Source organism: Aquarana catesbeiana, linkage group LG04 (assembly GCF_042186555.1).
Source record: "Aquarana catesbeiana isolate 2022-GZ linkage group LG04, ASM4218655v1, whole genome shotgun sequence".
NCBI lineage: Eukaryota > Metazoa > Chordata > Amphibia > Anura > Ranidae > Aquarana > Aquarana catesbeiana.
The window spans coordinates 221,970,593-221,995,742 of record NC_133327.1 but is presented as its reverse complement, the minus strand read 5'-3'; the positions used below and the strand labels follow the sequence as shown (position 1 = coordinate 221,995,742).

Sequence of the window (25,150 nt, the reverse complement as noted above, 5' to 3'; positions counted from 1 at the left end):
TCCCCAGCCAGCGGAGCCCCAGTCCATCCATGCTGGACCTCAGCCTTTGAGAAGTGTACTGCAGGGAAAGCTCCAAGCCTCCCATACACTGAGTACACCCCCTCCCCCTATCTCTCTTCTCCCCCACTACACTGACAGGCCACTACTCACAGGTCAGAAAACTCCTGAACAGCCAGATGAAAGCCTCCCTTCTTCCCTCCCGTCACTCCCACTATTCCTCAGAGCTCCGTTGGACACACGGGGGCGGAGGGTGATGGCAGTGGAGGCTGATCACGTCTTCCTTGTGTTCAGTGTAGAGCGGGGAGGGGTTGCCAATCTCTCCAGCCAATAGGCTTCAGTGTACAATAGAATTTTCTATTTGTACACTGAAGAGAGAAGCGGATTGGCTGCCCCTCTCCCCTGCACTGAACACAAGGGGAACTTTGTGACTGACTCGTGGAGGCAACGGCGGCCATTTTTGTGGAGCCGTTGCCGTTTTTTACAAAAACACTCACGATTTTCTCGGGACAAACCCCAAAAATTCGGGAAAACACCCGGGACAAAATTAAATCGGGACAAGGGTCCCAAAATCGGGATTGTCCCGGGAAAATCGGGACTGTTGGCAACTATGTAATGCCTGGCTTCCGAATGGTCTGTTCTCAAGTGCTGGGAGAAGGGGCTTGCATTGTGCATATATGTCCACCCACTCTTTATAATGCCTGGTTTCTGAATGGTCCGGTCCCAAGTGCCTGGAGAAGGAGCTGTCGTTGTTGTTACATATATGTCCACCTACTCTGTATAATGCCTGGCTTCCGCGCAATCCAGTCCCAAGCCCCGGGAGAAGGAGCTGTCACCTGGACCCGCCGCTAAAGTAGAGAAAGGGCGTGATCACCCTGTGATGTCACTGGATGACCCCCATCCCTTTGTTTAATATAGCACCAGGGCTGAATGACCGCTCCTTCTCCTGATGCGTCAGGTGACTATGTGTAAGCATTAATGTGTTCTGGTGCATTTTTGATGCGTTCCGGTGTGTTTTCCCCTCTTCTTTTCCCTTAATCTCAGTTGAGTAGATGTGCATGCTGGTGCATTTTTGATGCATTTTGCCGCTTTCCAGGTGCGTTCCCTACAGAAAAAATGCAAAATGTTCTACCTTTGTTGACTGCACTGGAATAAACTTGGGCCATTGGAACCCATGTTAAACACTGTCAATGCGGTTCTCTTGGCTTCAGCAGTAGTTTCCCAGCCCACAAACTTGGTGTGCAGGTTTAGGAATGCAACTTTATGGACTGGGGCGTATGTATATCTTTCTGAGACTGACATTAGATCTCTTTCTGTGATGTGGACCTGACCTTCCTTCTACTGTGATAAATGCCTGTTATGTATTCCTTATTGTATGAGGACTACCATCTGTTGACTGTAGCATGTGCTTTGCTGCAGAGTGAAATAAAAAAACTATAAATCTAAAAAAACAAAACACTGTCCATGTGTTTTTGATGCAGAAAAAAAACCCCACAGTGCACTGCATCTGGTGTGAACCAGCCCTCAATCAAGTAGAGGTAGTGAATCCGTACCCTGGGCCTGCATACATACCTGTAAAATAACAGATCAAACATGGCAACAGTTTATCTGTATAGAACACTGCTTTTTATCAGTACTGCACAATCTGTTGATAGTTTATAAATAAATTGCATGTTGGCAAGGCTTGTTATTATTGAGTTCCCAGTTACGTTTGAGCTGTGTGTGTTTTTTTTTTTTTTTTTTTTTTACTGTACTTTATTTTGAAACCCATCTTGATGAGTAATGTTTGATTAAAATATCCTGGTACAGCTGTCTGGGTGTTAAATCAATTGTGACGTTCTGATTAAAGCAGAATTAAACCCTCCTATTCTTGTATCCAAGGAAGCTTCCATCTTCGCCTCTGTTTGATCTGCAGTTGCCATGGTGCTACATATGTGACCAGTTATGACACAATCCAAGAGATGGCTTAACAGTTGGGTTGAGAGCACAAGCAACTGTGAGAGTTATCCTTCCTGGCATGCCTTAAATGTCACCGTTTTGAAAATCCTATACATTTATGGGTTTAGTTCCATTCAAGTAGGAGAAATGTTTGTGGCGTGTGCTCACGTTCACATTTTACTAAAGGACGACATTCTGATCTTATCACGCGTTCACATTTTTGTGTCTAAAAAAAATGCACACTGTCAAAATAATAATTTTTTTTTTCCACTAACTCTGCAATTCTAAAGACAAATTGCTTGATGTATTTGGGTTTTGAATGGGACAGATTTACATTTTAACATTTACACATGTTAGTTTCTAGTACTTTATATTTTGGATTTTCTCACAAGGACTCATTTGGCAACAAATATATAATTTATGTCCTCATTGGCGCACTTCCTCTCATTTTCTGTCTTGGTAATGGTGTTTAAAAAAAATACCTGCTTGAGATATGCTTAAAAATATTTTTTTTATTTTTCTTTACTAAAATTTGCTGATTCAAACTGATCTGTAATAAGAGTACCATATTTTTCTACTTTAATCTGTTTTTTGTCAACACGCTATTCAATATGAAATAATGTTTTTACAATGTTATTAAAGTTGAACTCAAGGCAAAACTTTTTTTTCTTCTTTTTGGATAGAATGAGGAAGGGTTATAACCTCTGTGTCCCCATTGAAAGATTTCCTTTCTGTTACTGTACTGGGGACAACTCAAAATTTGATATTTTCTTTTACTTTTGCTTTCAATGATGAGAGCAAATAGAACAAATAGGGTGAGTGTCCCTAACAGGGCACAGACCTTAATGGCAGGTGTTCTAATCCATCTTCACTCTATCTAAAGCAAAAAAAAAAAGTTTTGTCTTTACTTATATTTTAATTTGGGTGTGTGGATACTACACAAACATACTACATTCCATCGATTTAAACATTTATGACTATTCCGTTTTTGTTTTTTTTGTTTTTTATTCACTAGGCCCCTGTGTTATCATGTCTCTGAAACCGGAGAGAGGGAAGATTGATTCATCTGCTCTGCACAGGATTGCTGCAGACATGAGCAACCTAATAGAGAACCTGGACACCAGCGAGCTCCACTTTGATGGAGAAGAAGTGGATGCTGATATCATTGGTGACTCTAAAGCAAGCGGCAAGTGTTCAATCACATCTGAGCCCAAAAACGACATTAACATAATTGATGGGTTCATACAAGCCATGTGATAACCCTAAGCACTAAATGACTATTTTACAATCTAAGTGTACTCCAGGGTCTGACCTAAAGCCAGCCATACGTGGATTGAGATTTGGCCGGTTTAGCAGGAACCAGACTAATTTCGATTCATGTATGGGCAGGGAGGTTGTACAGAAGTCGATCTACCGATCAGCTTCTGTACAGATTTTCCCCACTCAATCAGCACTGTAGGCTATAGCTTGAAACGCTGATTAGTGTATTCTACTGTCAGAATACAGTAGCTCAGCAGGGGATTATTCACACATAGGACAGCTCATCCACCTGCATGGGCTGCCCTACAAGCAGCAATCGCCCTAAAGAAGCTTCAGAACTTTTTTTTTTTTCAGAGTGGAGCTTGGTGCGTTTTTTGGTGCTGCTCATTTCTGAAATGCAAGGAAATGCACAGATGTGAATGGAGCCTCATTGTTCTTGTGTTAACGCACCAATTTCACATTCATTCACATCTAGCATAGTGGAAGCGCACGTTTTTGTGGCTCATTTTTCCTTTGGCACGCATAGGGCAGCCTGCTTATTTCAATTGGCTGCACTACATGTGGCTTATGGGACATTTTGGCGTTTTGTGGCTTGTTTTTTACTGTGTGTTTTGCAACATTTGCCATTGTTTTTTCAGATGGCAAAATGTGTATTTGCTTCTGTGTTTGGAGTGCCATTAACAATTAATGGCACTGAAAGGGCAACTAGTAATTTTAGGTGTATAAAGATGGCCATGCATTATACAATCTTATTGTACAATTTGGTATTGTTAACAAATTTGTATAATAGGAGGAAACGCAGGCCCTTGCACTACATAGATAATGGCAGATCTAAAGGAGATTGTACAATCAGATTGTATAGTGTATGGCCACCTTTTTATAGACCTAAAATTACTAATTGCACTTTCAGTGCCGTTAATGGCACACCAAACACAGAAGCAAACACACATTTTGCCATGTGAAAAAACAAGTGGCAAATAATGCAAAACACACAGTAAAAAACACACAACCCACAAAATGCCAAAATATCCCATAAGCCACATATAGCACAGCCTATTGAAATCAACGGGCTGCCCTATGCGTGTCACAGGAAAAACGAGCCACTATGCTAGATGTGAATGTGGTCTGAAAGTGAAATTGGTGCGGTAAATCAAGAACAATGAGGTTCCATTCACATCTGTGCGTCTCCTTGCATTTCAGAAATGCGCTGCACCAAGAATCGCAGTAAAAAATTCACCAAGCTCCGTTCTGAAGCTTCTTTGGGAAGATTGCTGTGTGTAGGGTAGCTCATTCAGGTGGATGGGCTGCCCTATGTGTGATGAGCAAAAATGCTCCAAAACACCTCCGCCCCTCGCTAAAAAAAGAAAACCACATGTGGGAATTTGAGTTTCTGCTATGCAGAGATGTAAATTGGGCTTGACAACTGAGTGTTTCTGTCCACTCCCTCCTATCTACTTGTATAAAGATGGCCATACACTGTGCAATCTGATTGTGTATTTAGTGTGAAGAGTGATCACTGATTGATTGCATTTCATTTAAAAAACATACAGCTGGGAGTGGGAGGGTGGATGATGCAGGGTGTGTGCTAATGAGGTCAACTCCTTCCTGTGTCATGACCTACAGTCTGTTTAGGAAGTAAGACAGTAGCAATAGATACATTTGGAAACATGGATGGAGGACAGTAAGGTAAGTGTCTGTCTGTAAATTTTATAGAAAGCTTTGATATTTTTGCAAAAAAAAGTACATGAATGCTATATTGGTACATAGGGAAGCTGGAATTTAGAAAAAAAAAAGTGAACAAAAGGTGAACTTGGCCTTTAAATGAAGCATTCCTATTTTGGACATATGAGAAGACTTGACTCTCTGGAAAGGATGATAGCCCATAGAAAATTTGTGAAGATTTTGGTTTCATGGTGAATGCACTCACTGGTGAATACTTTAGATCTGCTTTGTAGCGATTTCAGCAAAGTGGGGAATAAATTGTCCAAGACTTCCAACTTTATTCATTCATACAGGAAAACCCTGCATTAGTTTTATGCTCCTAGCTTCAGGTATGCCGGTTTAGTTAAGGGCTTCCTGATGGTGGGGTATTATCAGCATTAGTTTTTTGATTTTAGCTTTTCAAAATCATGATTTCTCTTTTAGGTGTCAGCATTCCTTTCTCTATTATTTATAACACAAAGGGGTTTAAAGAACCTGATCTCCAAACCTTCTTGCCAGGATGTCCTATAAAAGTCAAGGTTCTAGAGGCAGAGCGTTTTGCTACTTCATCTACGTCAAAGGTGAGAACTAATCAGGGCTTTTTTTTCTCAAACAATAGGTACTGGAACTCAACCACAACCCCCCCAAAACCCCTCGCCCACAAATCACATCAAATAGTGGGTTTGGTCATATTTCACAAACAGAGTGCAGAGTTCATGGGGGTTACACACAGAGTGCAGAGCTCTCCCTTGTAAACACAGAACTCAGACTTCTGTGTTTACAAGTGATTGTGGTGAGCAGGCACCAAAGGGTCTGAGCCAGAGGTGGTGGAACGGAGTTCCACCAAGTTCCCCCTGAAAAAAAGCCCTGGAACTAATAAAACCTAATAAAGCACACCGCAATAATCCATGGCAGTCATCTTTTGGTCGTGAATACTCTTTACTAATTTCAATGACTGTTGCCATTTGTTACTGCAAGTGATTGTTCTTTGCTCTGTATACACTCTATTAGAATATGCTGAGGCTTGATAGAAGTCTTGGAAAAATGTTTTACCCTTAAAACAGGATGCAGCTGCTTTTGGACCTATTTTCTCTCCTAAAGGGGATTATAACTAATCTCTGATCCACCAGACTATGTTTTTATTTCTTCCAAAAAGTGACAGAAATTGAATTTCACAGTCTGGGTCACATCATCAGTAACCCTTTTTTTTCAGGATTCAGTATAATCGGTCAGAGAGTAGGAGAAAGATGACAACAGTGTGTCAATGGTTAGTGGCCCAGCCTGCTGTAACTGCATTATGACACTCAAATGAGCCTTACTTTTGGGGTAAGAGGATCATGGGCACTGCTTTCTGTGGTGCCTAGGGAGGTAATACCCTCCTTTGCCCTCTCATCACATGTTTTTGGGGATATTAGGAAACATTCAGTGCAGAGGAAATAACGTGGTAAAGGAGGATGCTGCTGTAGTCCAAATGTTTCTGGGGCTGTGTTGTGGATTGCATTGTCACATGCTTGGTGTCTGGTGTTGAGGCTCTGGCAATCCATGAGACAGGAGAGCTGCAGTATGGACCCTGAGGCCGATTCCTATAATCGGAAGGCAGGAAATGAGAACGAACTAATGTAAATGCATATGTGGTAGCCAATAAGCTTTTTAGATTGTGTTACTATTGAATCCACATTTTTAATAAAACATTTTTCTCCCATCTTCTTCATATTACTTGCCTATCCCGATAAGGAAATTCAGCTCACCACGTTTACCAGTTTTTTTTTTTTTTCCTTGGACCACTTACAAAAAAAAAAAAAAAGTGACATAGGGTTCCCTCCCCCAAAACTATACCAGACTTTTCGGTCTGGTATGGTTTTTAAGGGGAGCCTGCACACCTTGGGGTTCCCCGCCCCCCCAATTCCATACCAGACCCTAATCCGAGCACGCAGCCCGGCAGGTCAGGAAAGGGGATGGGTAAGAGCGATCGCGCCCCCTGACCTTTTCCAGGCCATATGCCCTCAACTTGGTTGGGTGCTTTAGGGCAAGGGGGGCCGTGCGCCCCCAAAGCACCTTGCCCCCACGTTAATGAGGACAAGGGCCTCTTCCCGACAACCCTGGCCGGTGGTTGTCGGGGTCTGTGGGCGGGGGGCCCCCAGATACCGACTCCCCACGCCCACACATTGTACCCCTACCCATTCACCCCAAAAAAGTGTCAAGTAAAAACAGTACACAGGTTTTTGACAAAATAATTTATTAAAGCAGCTCCGGTGTCTCTTCTCCTTCCAATTTCTTCTCCCTCGGCTGATGTCTTCTCCCGACGCCGGTTCTCCTCTCTCCGCTGTCTTCTCTTCTCTCCGCTGTCTTCTCCCACCGCCGGTTCTCCTCTTTCTGTTGTCTCCACCCGCCGCCGGTTCTCCTCTTTCTGCTGTCTCCTCCCGCCGCCGGTTCTCCTCTCTCCGCTGTCTTTTGCCGCCGCCGGTTCTCCTCTCTCCGCTGTCTTTTGCCGCCGCCGGTTCTCCTCTCTCCGCTGTCTTCTCCCGCCGCCGATCTCCCCTCTCCGCTGTCTTCTCCCGCTGCCGGTTCTCCCCCCACCCCCGCCGGTTCTCCTCTCTCCGCTGTCTTCTCCCGCCGCCGGTTCTCCTCTTTCCGCTGTCTTCTCCCGCCGCCGGTTCTCCTCTCTCCACTGCAATGCTGGGACCGCCGTGTGCCATTACTTGTATAGCCATGGGGCGGGGCCGCACGGTGATGTAATCCGGAGGCCCTGCCCCTTGTGGCGTCACCACCTGTGGCATGATGGGGCAGTGATGGCACACGGTGGACCCAGCATTACAGTGGGGGAAAGCATCGGAGGAAGAACAGAGGGAGAAGACAGCTGAGAGAGGAGACCCAATGGTGGGCAAAGACAGCTGAGAGAGGAGACCCGGCGGCGGGCAAAGACAGCTGAGAGAGGAGACCCGGCAGCGGGAGAAGACAGCTGAGAGAGGAGACCCGGCGGCGGGAGAAGACAGCTGAGAGAGGAGACCTGGCGGCAGAAGAAGAACTCGCCGAAGGGGAAGAAGGAGAGACGCCAGAGCTGCTTCAATAAATTACTTTGTCAAAAACCTGTGTACTGTTTTTACTTTTGAAACTTTTTATTTTTTAGGTGAATGGGTAGAGGTACAATGTACCCCATACTCATTCACATAGGGTGGGGGGGGGGGGGGGCTGGGATCTTGGGGGGGGCCCCTTGTTGAAGGGGGCTTCCGGATTCCGATAAGCCCCCTGCCCGCAGAGCCCAGAAACCACCGACCAGGTTGTCAAGAAGAGGCCCTTGTCCCCATGAAGTGCTTTGGGGTGGAGGGGCGCAGGGCCCCCCTGCCCCAAAGCACCCCCCCATGTTGAGGGTATATGGCCTGGTATGGTTTAGGAGGGAGGGGGGGCTCGCTCGTCCCCACTTCCTTTCCTGACCTGCCAGGCTGAGTGCTCAGATAATGGTCTGGTATGGATTTTCTCACACTTTTTTTTTTTTTTTTGTGGGTGGGGGTTCCCCTTAACACCCATACCCTGGGTCTGGTATGGTCTTGGTGGGGGACTCTATGCGTTTTTTTTTTTTCATTTGTGGCATGGGGTTCCCCTTCAAGAACAGAGCACAAGTCGCATGCCAAAGTCAGATCAGTTAAGACTTTGATCCGACTTCAGAGCGATTCAATGGGCCGAAGTCGGACCAAAGTAGTGCAGGAACCTTTTTCAAAGTTGGACCAACTTGTGTCAAACCAGTTAAGATGGCTCTCATAGGGAACCATTTGTTTATACACGTCATGCGACTTGTTGCTCCCAATGTCGAAGCTTTTGTCGTACCAGTGTGAACCCAGCCTAAAGGTGCAGAGACACACCAGAATCCCAGTACAGCAAATTGCACCACAAGTTACCAAGAAATGTAAAGTGCTGTGTGGATCTGAGTTTGCAGCCCAGTTAAAGAGTACCTCCACTGACATATTTCAGGGTCCTGCCCCTTCTTTGAGGTGTAGTCAGGGTGTTCCTGAACCAGTTGTTGGACGTTGTAGTGCATTTTCCTTTACCTAGTTTAGCGTCCACTCCAGTGATACACCACTGCTCCTACCTCTTTTGCTGAAATTCCAGTTAGGTTTTTCTGCACCTGTTGATGCGACCTGACATCCAATTTGCTGATATGTTTTGATCAAGTCACCATTTTGTGCAAGTGGGCAATTTTTTTGTCCACATTTGATTTAATTAAAAATGGATTTATCTGTGCTTTCCAGTGTACACTGTTTTCTTTCTCTGGAAAATTCAACTCCGTCTTTTCCCTTGTATCAAATGCCTTTGTTTAGAAAGACCATTAATAATGATCAAGTCATTTGTTTTATTTGTAGTTAGATGTGTTGCTAGCATAAGAATTGTACTTCTCTACAATAGCAGAGTGTCTGGCACTTGATACAATAATTTACAGACATGTGAACTCATTATCCTTGCTATGGTCCTCAAGTCTGTAGATGTCTCAGATAATTATCTGCATTGCCCATAGCCAGTCTGGTTTCTCCAGGTTGGGAATTATGATAGATCTGATTTGTTGCTACAGAGTTCATCTGCCAGACCGTTTAACTTCTAAAAATCATTATTCGTAACGTTGTGTTCTAGTTTCCTCACCATCCTTTTTTCATTTGCATTTACTGTAAAAGTTATCCCAGAAACTCACATTTATTAACGTGCCTTCTGTTTAATGTCAGACTTCAGTTTTGAGCATTTACACAATTGAGCTGACTCATGGGGAATTCACGTGGCAAGTCAAAAGGAAATATAAGCACTTTCAGGACCTTCACAGAGAACTACTACGATACAAAGCTTTCATCCGCATCCCCATTCCCACTAGAAGGTAATGTCCTCATTGGCTTAACTGTGTGATTGGAATCTCTTGCACATGGCTGAGACTAATGGCTGTTATTTACAGCCACACAGTAAGAAGACAGACTGTAAGAAGAGACGATGTGAGGTCCATGCCAAGTCTACCTCGGAATGCCGAGATGGTCAGAGAGGAGCAGTCCTCAAGCAGAAGGGTAATTTTAGCCCAAGCTCAAAGCTATTTCTAAGACTGGACTTTGGGAGAAGACCTCTTTTATTTAAAGCTTACCTTACTATATTTATCTCTAAATTCCAGACATGATTTTGTACTTATTGTTTTCATATGTGTAATAGTGTGAAGATTCATAGGGGGGGGGGGGGGGGTTGCGGAAAGAAATTGGCACAAAAAAAGGTTTTAATCAAAATAGGAAGGGTAGGAGCAGTTTTTTCTTTTGCTGTTGTCATCCCTTCAGCTCACTCTCTCTAATACTGTACGAACACACGGTTCTTCACTCTGCACCTCTGCCCTGATGTCCACTGCACTTTCGCACACTTCCTTACTCAGTCACTGCACTTACATGCACATCCCCGCTCCCTACTTCTGCAACAATGTGGTTCTACACTACTGCTCCACCATGCTTAAACTCCACTGAATTTCTTTACCCTTCCCCACTAAACCAACATGCCCTTCTTTGCTCTCTGCCACTGCACCAACACGCACAACCCCACTTGCTCCCACTGCACCAATATGCACTTCAGTCTCTGCCATTGCCTTGACATACACTTCGCCACCATTACAATGATATTCCCTACCTTTTACCTAATGCAATTGCAATATAGGGAAGTTCCCTCAAGCGTTTTTTTAGCAGCAAAAAGGGGTTCAATTGATCAAAAAGAAAAAGGGTAACTGTTTGTAAAATTCTTTTTACAAACCCCAGGGGTATCTATGTGGCTGGCATTCTGTAAAGTAATGTTTTGCTCCACTGTATCAATATCGCTATTTATGATGAAATGTGTTTTGTATTGTATAACCAGAACTCACATTTTAATTCATACATGCTATTGGAACTTCATATGGGAATAAAAATAATTTTACAAACAGTTACCTCTTCTTCTTTTTTTCTTTTATCAATTTAACCTCTTTTTGCTGCTAAAAAAAATCTTTGGAGGGGGGGGGGAACTTTTCCATACTGCAATTATTTTGGGGTGTGAGACCTCTTCATTTCTAAATGTGTGATTTTTCCATTTCCATGCCTAATGTAATTTACACAGCCACATGATTATGTTCTGTTCTATATCCTCCTTTCAAGCTGGCTATACACATTGCAATCCAATTGCACAATCTGTGCAATCTTCTCAGGATTTACCAACAACAATGTAGTGTGTGGGCCTAACTAGACAACCCATCTAATTGTATCTCTTCAGGTAGGTTATCCCACTACATGGTTGTTGGTATATATAAAGGAGATTGTACAATCTAAAGCTGGCTATACACTAGTAGATTTGCAACAAACATTTGTATGAATGTGAAAACGTGTGTGAAAATTCATTGTACATTTGATGAATGGACGAATGTCGTTCAAAAGTACTTTAAAATTTTGTTTACATTCATTCCAAAATCAAATGTAAGAAGTGGTTTCCTGAATGAAAACCACATTCATTTGTTTGAGAAAAATGTTCCATCCTGCACCTTCTCATTTTCTTGTCACTGAGGTCGAAAATTAACATTTTTTTTTTTTGACCCCACTAATGATTTGAAAATCGAACATTTGAAACAAAAGATTTAGAATGAAATTCTGCTAGGCAGTTTACTAAAAACAGGTTGGTGACTACAAGGTGCACCACATTACTAGCAAGTCAGTTTATGAAGTGGTTGGTTTGGTAATGTAATATAGCTATGCCTGAATAAAAGATGGATTTCCTCCAACTACAGAATGCTGAGAATCAGGTATTGGATATAAAAAGTCTACACACCCCTGTTAAAATGTCTGGTTTCTGTGATGTAAAAAAATGAGACAAAGATAAATAATTTCAGAACTTTTTCCACCTTTAATGTAACCTATATTTAGACTTTTTATATCCACTACTGTATGTCTTTTTTTCCAATATATACAGTTGTATAGAATATGTTGCATTGTGTGTCTGTACTTTTTGTAGTACATAAGCAAGCTAGCCCCTTCACTTCTTGAGAAATTAAGATTTTTATAAAGCCATCTTCGATTTTGAGTATTCTGAGCTCATATAAGATGTTTTACATTTTGTATTACAGAAACAGCTGGAAGACTACTTAACCACACTATTAAAGATGCCAATGTACAGAAATTATCATGCTACTGTAAGTGAAAAATGGGCCAATTTCAATGTTTTTCCAGCTGACAGTTTTAAATTCAGCTACATTACTGTTTGCATACATATTTGGCAAATTACTATGATTTCAATATTATATTATTGATGCTGCCATACTGGTAGATGTTTACACACTTTAAACTACAAGTTGCCCTCTATAAGAGCCATTATCAGCATAGTAATCATGATCTTCCCTTACGCTATGCAGTATTTTTTTCTGACCAGGGTTTGTCATTTTCCCATCAGTCTTCAAATGTTTGCCGTTTGCTTTGAAAGGGCAAGTCTTAGATGTAGGAATGCTATAAATGTCAAACCTGCCAGATAAAAAAAACATCACTAGACAGAGAACGGTTTCGGAATTCCTGATCTATTTTCCATAAATGTATTTTATAAATTCTACTTCTGAAGCAAACTGTGGCATCAGCAATCAGAACACTTATGATTTGTAAGTCAACATATGCTGTGAAGCATAAACTGACAGTTTATAAATACTAGTAAAAGTAAACGAGTAAAAAAAAACGAGTAAAAGTTGCTGTAAAGTGGGTTCTTGAATATCTGAATATCATTCCTAAATATTATGTCCATAAATACTCCTTTGTGGTGTTGCAGTATTAATAGTATTCTTTTCTTGAATGCTAAAACTACAAGCAGTGTTATGAGGTATTTAGAATCCCTTGTGTCTGTAGTGAAAGGATTAAAAGCTTTTTATATGCAATTTTATATTCCTTTATTTCTTTATAGTAGACATATATGCATTCATTAGTGTGTTGTTAGTCTGCTATAAATCTCATATAAAAATCTAACCATGTAAAACTAAGAGACTTACAAACAATAACACACACTCACACCAACGCTTCTACTACAGTGAGGGGAAAAAAGTATTTTGATCCCCTGCTGATTTTGTACGTTTGCCCACTGACAAAGAAATGATCAATCTATTTTAATGGTAGGTTTATTTTAACAGTGAGAGACAGAACAACAACAAAAATATCGAGGAAAACGCATTTCAAAAAATGTATAAATTGATTTGCATTTAATGAGTGAAAGACCAGACCATCACCAAGCAGCTGGATTGGGGGAGTGTTCCATCAGTTTTGTCTTTGCTGGGGGACACCGGACATGGATCTTTGGGCGTCCTGCCTCCACCAGAAGGTTCCAAGGTTCAAAGCATGATTGTCGGATGCTCTGGTGGTGCCGTGGGATCAGTACAATCTCACCTACTGCTTTTTGGCCCTCAGACAAATGCCATCGTCTGCTGCGCAGAATGGGGAATACCAGTCCTGCTTGTGGCTCCGGGCTGGTCCCGCCATCCATGATGGGCCAACGTGGTGCAATTGGCAGACTCTCCCTGGTGGCTGCCTCTATGGAAGGATCTTCGGTCCCAAGGACCGATTTTTCCACCCTGCTTTACCGTCGCTGGCTTAGACGGCATGGCTATGGAAAGCCAGGTTCTGAAGAACAAGGGAATGTAATTAAAATAATACCCCAAAAAATGTGGTTACAATATGCAAGAAGTACTGTGAACAAATGTATAAATGGTAAACAAACGGTATGTCATGTGTAAATGCCACAAATGTAAAACATCACATAATATAATAAAGCCAAGTGCAAATGAAATATAAATAATCCTAAAAGAAATACATACACTCAAAAATGGACATAACAAATATATAAATATGTGCGTAATATTGGTGCTGGTTTAAAAAATCGCAAAAAAACGCACAAAAAACACCCAAAAAATGCACAATTGGAATCAATGGTGTAATAAATAATTGATGTGATAGTGCACCAAAATTGTCAAAAATAAGATCTGAATGATGTAAGTTTCCAAACAAAATTAAAGTTCTATATATGTAAAAAAGAAAAAATCTGTGAGAAGTGTCTTTGCTTCCAAAGGATCCCGTGTGAATTATTGTGGTTGTTGTGTAATCTCCTCCTCTGGAACCCCCAATTGTGTCCCCACTCACCGGAAAGCCCAACCCCTGCAGGGGTAATGGGCAATTGAAAGTAAATTCACTGGCAGAAGACAATCGGTGTCCCCCTCTGTGATTCCGCGATCTCCTTCCTGGTTGGGTTATCGCTAGTCCTTTAAAAAGGTCCACCAGAGCATATCCATATGTATGGAGAAGAGAGGAGCCTCATAGTGTAAATCCAAAAATGCTTTATTTATTTAGCCAGTCAGGTTACATTAAAAAGTAAAGTAATTAAAATAGGTGAAACAAATGAAGTCTGACTAAGAAATAGCACTGCTCCGCCGGCTAGTGAAAAGCTGATGGCTGAAACAGTAGCGAGGCAGCGGCGTGCGTTCCACAGCCGGACTGCCAAAACCCGGAAGTAAACGAACAACAGCTTACAGCGACGTATGCGTACTACGCGTTTCGTCATCTGAGGCGCCTGTTTGCTGGTGTACCTTGTATAAGAAGCATTGCACAATGATATTTCCTTTTCTTTTATTTGCCTTACATATGATGTCTGGTGATTACTACATCTGATGCGGTTGGAGCTAATGGTTATTGTCGTTCAAGAGTGACAAACTAAACACTAATTAAGCAATTGTAGAGCTATTTCAGAACTTTGGATACTGGGACTGGATTAATTCCCTGTTTAAACTTGGCTGTCTGATTTTATTCTCTACGTTTTACTACCATTAAAGTGGCATATGTTTTAATAAGATTTTTTGTATAGGATTTTTATTTTCATATTTGTGCACATGTCGTCACGATTTTTATTGCACTTTATGCACATTATTTGGATTTGTTCTATGAATTGTTTATGTGAGCTATATTATTTTAATCTTTATTTATTTATTCATTCTTATTATCACATAGTGAAGCGCTTCAAACATATTTTATATTACTTCTTGCATATTGTAACCACATTTTTTGGGGTATTATTTTAATTACATTCACTTCTGAACAGCGCCACATTCCCCACTAGAGTTTTTTATTTTTTGGATTTCACCTCGGTGTTTTTCCATTTTTTTGGGGGGGCTGCAGTTCTCTTTAAATATTGTCCTAAGCGCGGAATATTTGAGTTTCTGAAGAACAAGGGGTTGTCCTACCCGGGGACTCGGACTATGTAAAAGGCTACCTCCCGGAGGATTTATCTCTGCTGCCGGACAGTTTATATCATTTGGTGTGGTATTTTGTAATTCCAGCCTCACTCCTTCTCGGTAGCTCGGGTGTTGGCTTTCAACATGCTGTTGGTCAGAAGCTTGTTTGTAAGTACGCCCAAGTCTGTGCTCGGTCGTTGTCTTTCAGTGGTCTTTGCCCACGCATTCTTTGGTTCACTTATTTATCCAGGGGGTTCATCATGTGGTGCTTCCTGTGCACTCCCCACTGCCACCGTGGGCCTTGCATAGGGTATTATCAGCTCTGCAGGAGACTCTTTGCAAGAGCGTTCAGGATATTCTCTTACTATTCCTATCGTGGAAGTTTGCCTTCTAGTTGCGATCACTACGACCCAGTGGGTGTCAGAATTGGCAACTTTGTCCTGTAAGCCACCTGATCTGATTTTGCACAAAGGCAAAGTGGTTCTTCGGCCGTCTCCCTCCTTTTCTTCCAGAGGTGATGTCAGATTTCCAACAGGATGGATGGTAGGCGCAGAGGCAATAAATATAATGAACAAGGAATGTTACTGGTTAATCCACAATTAAGGGCAGCTTATCTGAGAGCGTAGCTCACTCTCTGGTAAAAAAAAAAAGGAGGGGGAGACAGGAAATCGCCACTAAGAGTAGTATTTTATAACATGTTGCCCCATAATGGGCTAGTCACACAATAAATGATGTAAACAAGCTCATCTGTAAAGCAGTTGTGCTGAGTGCTGTTCCTGTCATCTGAGGAGAGCGCAGCAGTGGCAGGTGGAAAGATCAGGAGGAGGGGTGTGTGTATGTGTATGTGTATATATATATGTATGTATGTATGTATGTATGTGTGTGTGTGTGTGTGTGTATGTATGTGTGTGTATGTATGTATGTGTGTGTGTGTGTATATGTATATATATATATATATATATATATATATATATATATATATATATATATATATATATATATATATATATATATATATAAAATGTGTGTATGTGTGTGTATATATATATTGTAAGAGCCCCTGTCTTAGTGAAAATGTATGTAAAATGGACACAGGACTCTCAAAGAAGCAACTTGAGAAGTTCCAGCAAAAGATCGGTGAGCAGAGAAAACTGTGCTTTAAGTTTTCTCTGGATTGGGGCTGGAAACTTGAAGACTTCAAAGAGCATTGGGAGGGATGGAGTCTTCAGTCATGTGTCCAGGTTTTCCAGAAGCTGTGCAGGTTGTGTTTGTGTCCAGGTGCACACACCCGTTATAAGGCAGAGCTGAACATAGCTCAGTGTGTGTGGGAAAGGAGTTGGTGTCGGAGCAGTTGCTGCAGACAGGAAGGAGGTGTGTTACCGTTTAGGAATCCAGGCAACATCCTTGAGACGGTACTCCATGTGGGAGAGGTTCCAGGTCAGTGGACTGAGAGAGTTGGGCCAGCTGAGAGAGTCGGGGAGACCATAGCTGAGACAACTGGAAGAGAGAGTCCTGGGGCCAGAGGGAACCGTGAGTCTTGGAGGAGTGTGGAAGCTTTGGGTGTCAGGAGAGCCCCTTCCTAGAGGCCAGGAGTGGGCCTGTGCAGCAAGGAACTGCGCCCAAGGCTGAGCGAGCCTTAAGAGCCAGATGGATTGGCATTTTCAGTTGTTTTGGGGAGAAGAAACACTGTGTGGGAAACCAAATGCGTGTGTGAACTTTCATCTTTTTGTTACTTTCAATAAAAGTGGGCTACCACGCCCTTTAAACCTTAGTTCCTGTTGGCTGTGAACTCACTTAAAATGCATCTATTACTGAGCTAGACATCCCCCAATGTCACTATATATATATATATATATATATATATATATATATATATATATATATATATATATATATATATATATATATATATATATATATATATATATATATATATATATATATATAGTGTGTGTGTGTGTATATATATATATATATATATATATATATATATATATAATAATTTGTATAATATTATTATAGAATATGAATTACCATTAGTTTTATTGTCTCTATTGACGCAATATCTTGCGGCCGGCATTTCTGGCTGGTCTAGTATGGTTTGCAGGCTTTCAGTTTAGCTCATAGCTTGACAAAGGAGTGCGCATGCTCTGAAATGTATCGCAATGAAACCTGGGATCTGTGATGTCAGCACCGCTTAGCCGTCCTCGCCACGCTGCGTTTTATCTAGACACTGGACTTTCCAAGCAGACTTCCCCCTCTGACTTGTGATACCGGCAGGCTTTCCTCCCACCATTGCAGCGCTCTACTAGAGCTACCCTACAGAGCCATGCTCCACCGAGTACTGGTATCCCCAGTGGACCACCACCTCCGGCTCCTGATCTTTCCACCTACCGCTGCTGCACTCCCCTCGGGTGTCAGATTTCCGCTTGAGTGTCATTGTCCTTCCCTCAGTGTGTCCTCAGGCATCGCTTCCTAAGTACGTGTTCTTGCACTCCTTGGACATGGTTCACACAATTGACGTGTACTTCTGTGACGGCGACCTTCCGGAGATCCAATTCTGTGATCAGACAGTCCGAGGAAAAGCATGGCAGCCTCTTCTGACACTATTTCCTGTTGGTTTCGGCAGACGATTGTGCAGGCATATGTCAATAAGGGGCGGGAACATCTCTTCTCCATGATGGCGCACTCTAACACCAGGCGCCTGTCCCTCAAGTTTGCGCATTGGCGACCTGGTTGTCTGTGCACTAGTTTACAACTTTTTTATTCAGTTATGTTAGGTATCCTTCGATGCTAGTTTTGCAGGTGGCTCTTTAGGACTCTTGGGCACCCCTTTGGGGTGGTTCAGAATGTTGGCATGTTGCCCTGGATTTTTCTCCATTAGTTGGTTTGCCCACCCCTCATTGTGGCACTGCTTTGGGACATCCCTGTTTGGTCATGGATAATGATGATGATGAGGAGGCTGTGTCCATAAATGAACGTAAGCGAAAATGGGATTTTTTTTCCTGAGTTTGTTGTCAGACACGACACCCACCCCTCCATGTAGTTTTCTACTTTGATGCTGTTTGTGACTGACTGCAGACCTATAGCTGAGAGGGGGTTTTATGCCCAGAGAGGACTGCCCATAGGGGGTGCCGAGTTTCTTCTACTTAGTGTCCTACTTCTGTAGGTGGGGCTAAAAAACCCCTGTTTGGTCATGGATAATGAAAAAGGTTCTGAGTCTATCAATGAAAAAGGGACGTTATGGTGAGTAACAAAAAATAGTTTTCACAGGCAACCAAGTGCAAGACTTCAGACATATTTAAACCTCCATTCAGTGTATTTTAATAATATGTATTTCAACCATCCGTGTGGCTTTAACTCTGAAGAAAATGTAATTTTGGAAATGAAATGATTTCATTTTTTTTCCCCAGAGAGAATTCATTGATGTGAATCAACTCTCTTTCGTCCATGATCTTGGACCAAAGGGCATGTAAGTTCTTATTAGTTTATACAGCTGTTTTATGATACATCGCTGCTTTTCCCATGGAAGTTGAGGAACACTTATGGAAGATTTTGGGAATGGGTAGAGCAAAGAATCCATATTTACACAGTCTACAATTCCCTTGGGGTCTATGCAAAACACTGCGTATAAAAAAAGAAAAAGTTAATGAGAAACTGATACTGTACTTTATTGCATTACACTCTAAAAAGTTCTCAAGGTACCTCCTATAAACTGTATCTGTATAAAGATCACGTTTTGAGAATCAAAACACCTGTCAGCGCTCAAATGTTCACACCCTCCACCACCCCAAACACAGTTCCATTAACTTTCCGGTAGCCATTTGTTTGAAAACAGCTTGAGCGGTTTGAGGAGAATGTAGCTGTGTACCACTAGCAGACCAATTTTTTTTTTTTTTTTTTTTTTTTTTTTACTTGATGTTCACTCATGTATATCTGTCCATGAGTGTGTGGGGGCCTGTGTACGCCAGTTTCAGTAAAATAAATAAAATAACATTCCCTCTGTTATATGTTTAAAGTAGGCCTCTGTGAATTGAAATATGAGAGCCTAGTATGACATTGACCTAGAATATGAACGCAGAAAGTGTCGGCCTACATGCTGGTTTCTGATTTGTGTTTTATTCAGCCAAAAAACCTTAATCAGGGCAGCAGCCCTGGAGCCTGCACCCTTAAAACCCAATTCCCTCAGATTGTTGACCTTCAGAAACACACTTGAAGCATGATTCAATTTGCTCCAGCAGAGGACAAAATTCCTTCCTGATCCCCCAAGAGGGGGAGGTGTTTGCATGGGCCCTCACTTTACGGGTTCCCTTGACCAAATTCAAATTTGCTTTTAAAAACAAATTACAAATCCCAGAGAACCCCATCTAAGAATGAATCAGATTAACTCTGACTTCTTATTTTTGTAACTTGTTTAGGCTGTGCCTAATATCCATATGCTCTCTGAGCTCCTTAGGGAATCATAACTTATAATTTGCAATAAGGGGGCATTATTGCTTATATAATGGAGAGTAGCCATCTTAGTATGCTACTTAGCTCATGTCTTTGAAACATTATAATAATTAATCTAAAGGCATTTCTCCTTATGTACATGATCATTGTATAATGATGATTTTCTTTTGTTATTTAGAGAAGGCATAATCCAGAAGAGATCCGGAGGTCACAGAATTCCAGGTCTAAATTGTTGTGGACAAAGAAGTGTTTGCTACCGATGGTCAAAAAGGTATTGTAAGTCTTTATGTGGAAGAGGTGTTCTTTTTTTTCTGTATGGCAGGGTTTTCACAAAAGGAAAATGCTTAAAGGAAAAGCCTACCATTTAAAAAAATGATAAATGCACATCTTTTTCCATTGCTTTTTTTTGGTATAAAAATGTGCATTTTTTTTTTTTTTTAATAGGAGCCTGTAATGCATTGCACCCGCAATCAGGCCCCTGCAGACTGTCATTAAAGCGGTCTGCCCATACCTCATATAGGCAGGCAGTTACTGAATGACAGGAAAGAACAATGAACTACCTAGAGTTCTCACCAGCACCCTGGCAGTTCATTGAGAACTACAAGTCTTCAGCTGCAATGGCTGACGGTAGTTGTAGTTCTCCCATTCACACAACTTTGTGCTGGACTGATGTGGCCAGGTGGGCAGAGCCATGCACGGCTGCAATTGTACAACTGGGACTTGGAGGGGAGGGGGTTGTGGGAGGAGGGTGTACATGTTACACCCTAAATATGAGTATAACATGTTACTAAAGGTGAATTTATCCTTTAAAGTAGAATTCCAGCTTTCTTATCACTTTAAATAATTCAAACCAAGTTGGCCAAATAATGATGTTAATAATGATGTGGGCATTAACTGCATACAGTAAGTAGTGCTGTGTTCTGGCAGCAATACAGGCGACTTCTTCACTGAACAAAATTCTGGCAGCAGTCAATACAAGGCTTCCTCTGAGTGGCTGAGGTGGAGAGGCGGGAGGATGTTGTCACAATTTCCACCTCAGCCAATCAGAGGAAGCCTTGTATTCATTGGTTAAAATACAAGGTTTCTCCTAAATGGGGGGGGGAAAGCACTCAGTCTGACTTTTTAAAAAAATTCTAATGGCAGATAGGAATTCAACCATACTGCTGTTACAGCACTTTAAACGTATCTTTGGGCCAGGATGGCCCAAACTAATTAAAGTGATAGGAAAGCTGGAATTCTACTTAAAATCTCTAAGCAAATTTAATTTTCTTTCATTATATTGTCATAATTTTCTTTGTAAACTTTTCCTAGCCAGTTGGCAATTTGAAAATAAATCCCTTTTTATATACCCTTTTATTTCTCAGGTGGCTGGTTGTGAAAGACTCTTTCCTTATGTACATGAAGACCGACAATGGTTCCATTTCCTTTGTTCTTTTGGTTGATAAGGAGTTTAACATAAAGATTGGAAAGAAGGACACGGAGACTAAGTACGGATTGCGAATAGACACTCTTTCCAGGTGAGCTTCACATGACATAATAAGAATGCATTGCATTCTGTTTCATTGTAGCTCATACATTTCTCGCACTATAATCCCAGATATTTAAATTGTTAGATACAGTTCTTTATATTTCATATAATGCCTATAACGTGCAACACAGCTCATGCAGAGGAAATCCATATAATTCCTTTGAAGACGTAGGCCAAAAAATATAGGTCCTTCCTGTTAGTGGCATAATATTTGTGTGCAACAAAACAAGTCAGTGCAGAAAACTGTAATATATTGATATATGCAGTATTCATATTAGCCAGAATCCATCTTTAAAGCAGAACTCCGGATTGGCAAAAAATCCCCCATTAGTACACACCCCAACACAAAACACTAAACAGTTTATTACATTTGTGAAATTCCTTACCATTGAAGAGAAAAGTCTAATTGAATTTTCAGGAAGTGCTCTCTGTAATTCAACAAAATGCTTCATGTATTCTGCCAAGGAGGAGCTGTTAGAACAGTGATTATATCATATCCTCTCTCTCTCGTACACTGGGCCTGTGCATGTTAAATGTGAACAAGCCCACTTCAACATAAATCACACCCCTCAGAACATGGATGGCATAGTCGGTGAAGGTAGAGCAACAAGGACATGGGAAGAAGGTGTTTTTTCCCGGAGTTCTGCTTTAATGTTTAGAGCAGTTGGAGCAAAAATATCTTATTTATGAATGTTTTCAGTGGGTTACATCAATTAGCACTTTATTTATGGCCTGTTGGAAAAAGGCCTTATGCCCTGTACACACGGTCGGACATTAATCGGACATTCCAACAACAAAATCCATGGATTTTTTCTGACGAATGTTGGCTCAAACTTGTCCTACATGCACACGGTCACAAAAAGTTGTCGGAAAATCCAATCGTTCTGAACGCGGTGGCGTAAAACACGTACGTCGGGACTATAAAATGGGCAGTAGCCAATAGCTTTTGTCTCTTAATTTATTCTGAGCATGCGTGGCACTTTGTGTGTCAGATTTGTGTACACACGATCGGAATTTCAGACAACGGATTTTGTTGTTGGAAAATTTTATAGCAAGCTCTCAAACTCTGTGTGTCGGAAATTCCAATGGAAAATGTGATGGAGCCTACACACGGTCAGAATTTTCAACAACAAGGTCCTGTCACACATTTTCCGTCGGAAAATCCGACCGTGTGTACAGGGCATTAGTGACTTGAGCTACTGCTACATGCACATTGCTTCTGTAGCTTGCCATAACGCATTAGCTTTCTTTTCTACATGTAACTACTCATTTTACAATCCTGGAAAAATTCTGAATGTGCCCAGGATGTAGCTCTAGTTCTTGAAAGTAATTGCTAGGGCCTATCATTACTGCTTGAGGCAATGCTTAAATATTGAAAAGTTTAAGGCATACATAATTGTTTTTCCAGATGGAGAGGTATGATAGAATGCAGGGGTGCCGCCCCCTAATCCATGCGTCCAGTCCCCTAACCTACATGCGGGGCGCTGGACACATGGATTTCAATTGTTTTTTTTTTTTTTGCTACAAAATGCAGCACAAATTAATACTGCAAGGCAAAGGTGTGTATGGGCCCATAGACTTCATTAGTGCTGCTTTCAGATGCGTACAAAACTGAACACTATCCATATCTGAATGCAGTTTTCATCATTCGTGTGAATGAGCTTTTAGAGTATTTCACCAAAAATGTCATTCTTATAGCAGGGTAAATTTTTACTCTGATCTTGAAGAGGTCTGAAAAAATCAGTGAGCCAATCACATGCAGGACATTTTTGATGGCATTCCTTATGTCAGCTATATACAGAAGGCCTGCAGGTTGCCATATTGCATTTAATTTTTTGACCATTTTAGAAAATTGTGACTGCAAATTGAAATTGAACATACATTTTTAACAGCAATAAATTTTATAAAATCGCTTGTATAGCAGAGATATTTGTTAAACAAAAGTGGAGTTTTCCTTTGAAGAAAGCACTGTTATCCAAAGTGGAGGCAAAGCTTGTAGAGATGTTTAGCAATGTTAAAAACTAACTTTATACCCACGTCACCATTTAGTGTTCTAGATATTCTAGAATATGCACTTCTAGACAGCATATTTAATATTCATGCAAATTGACATTTGAATAGCCTTATGTAGAATATTCCTGAAGGCTGCTTTTTAGCAAAAAAAACATTTGCAATTAGGCGCGTTTTGTGATCATTATAGTTTCCCTTTAACGGGAGAAGAAGCAGGAGAAATAAAACAAGTTAGAATTAATTTTGAAATATGGGTCCATGTTAAGTGCATACTTTTTAGGCCCCGTTCAGATGGTTGCTGGCACCCATACTGAATGCAGGAGGCATTTGTTTTGGTGTCTGCATCCACACCCAGCTGCCTGCAGGCAGCAGACTATGGAGGTGGATGCGGCTGCACGGACACAGCACGGGCCCGAATGCAGACTGTGTGTGTTGGGGACCGTGTACCTGCTCCTGTGCAACTGTAAAATTTTGATGTGCAGCCACCTTGTTTGCATCCATCTCCATAGGCTGCCTGCACACAGATGGGGACAGATGCAGACATTAAAACAAATGCCTCTTGCACCAGTATAGGTACCAGTGTCCCACAAAAAAGCCAGATGAGGCATGTCAAGGTGTTTGGCATATTGGCGCAGTAAAGGCTTCTTTCTGGCAACGCAACCATGCAGATCATTTTGGTTCAAGTATTGTGCTCCTAAAAAACAACCACACCATCTTTTTCCAGAGCAGCCTGTATTTCTCCTGAGGTTACCTGTGGTTTATTCTTTGTATCCCAAACAATTCTTCTGGCAGTTGTGGCTGCAATCTTTCTTGGTCTACCTGACCTAGGCTTGGTATCAAGAGATCCCTTAATTTTCCACTTCTTAAGTGATTGAACAGTACTTACTGGCAAACTTAAGGTTTTGGATATCCTTTTCCATCTTTATAAAGTTCCATTGCCTTGTTATGCAGGTCTTTTGACATTTCTTTTCTGCTCCCCATGGCTCAGTATCTTGTCTGTGTATAAATTATTTATATTATTTATTAGTAGACACTAATTGTAATTTAAAAAGCCACAGATGTGAGAAATGAACCTATTAATTGCCATTTTAACCTTTGTGTGTCACCTTGTGTGTTACATTCCAGGGTATTTAAACTTTTGATCAGGGTCATTTGGGTGATTTCGGTTATCATTATGGTTTAAAAAGGAGCCCAACAACTGTGATTATAAATGGCTTCATATAATCACTATCCTATAAATAAGAATTGTTTTTGGAATGATCAGTCATATTTTCAATATTAATGCCAAAAATTTCACGATTTCTGCCAGGGAATGCAAACTGTTGAGCACAACTGTAGCTGTTTGGAGTTCTTCTTTCTTTTTTTTTTTTTTTTTTTTTTTCTTTTTTTTTTTTAAGTATGGAAAGTGGTTTTGGGAGGATTTTGTTACCCTTGATTTTGTTTTTGTTTTGTAGATCTTTAATCTTGAAATGTAACAGCTACAGACATGCTCGCTGGTGGGGACAGGCTATTGAAGAATTTGTTAGGAAGCATGGCAAAAACTTCCTTACAGCTCACAGATTTGGTTCATATGCTGCTGTCCAGAAAAACACACTCTGCAAATGGTATGTACCCAGTAATTTGTCTACAACTGATATTTTTTGAAGCTTAGAACATTATTGGAAGTACTGTATGTAAACAGGGTTGAATGGTAAATTATAGAACCTTGGACCAAGAATTTCTCGCTCATCTGTCAGAATGCATGGGTGTATGTAGTGTGAAATGAATGGGGGAGGAAGCTGAGCTAACAGACCTTATTTTGCAATGAAGTCTGTTCTTTACATTTACTGAAATTCCAGTTTAATTCTGTTGAATTCCTGGAAAATTGTTTTGTATCCACTCATATGGCTCATGTCCAAGGGGGTTGTTTCTTTGCATCTAACGAGTTTGTATCGAAATATCAAATGCAGGTAAAAAAAAAAAAAACTCTTTGAGGCATATTGTGCAGTTTCTGTAGAAAAATTGAAATAGCTAAATGGAAAAATTGCAGTCAACAGCAGTTGCAT

The 25,150-nt window shown here is 41.1% G+C and overlaps 1 protein-coding gene across 2 annotated transcripts in view; it reads left to right on the top strand.

Moving 5' to 3' along the window:
- PLD1 (phospholipase D1) overlaps positions 1-25,150 on the top strand; it is a 240,044-nt gene that overhangs the window by 86,006 nt on the left and 128,888 nt on the right. For both annotated transcript variants that reach the window (XM_073626226.1, XM_073626227.1), the window contains exons 2-10: positions 2,951-3,121; positions 5,341-5,477; positions 9,606-9,751; positions 9,827-9,932; positions 11,987-12,052; positions 18,529-18,587; positions 19,746-19,838; positions 20,932-21,084; positions 24,560-24,709. In XM_073626226.1, coding sequence (XP_073482327.1) covers positions 2,951-3,121; positions 5,341-5,477; positions 9,606-9,751; positions 9,827-9,932; positions 11,987-12,052; positions 18,529-18,587; positions 19,746-19,838; positions 20,932-21,084; positions 24,560-24,709 — 1,081 coding nt within the window. The remainder of the gene's footprint in view (positions 1-2,950; positions 3,122-5,340; positions 5,478-9,605; positions 9,752-9,826; positions 9,933-11,986; positions 12,053-18,528; positions 18,588-19,745; positions 19,839-20,931; positions 21,085-24,559; positions 24,710-25,150) is intronic.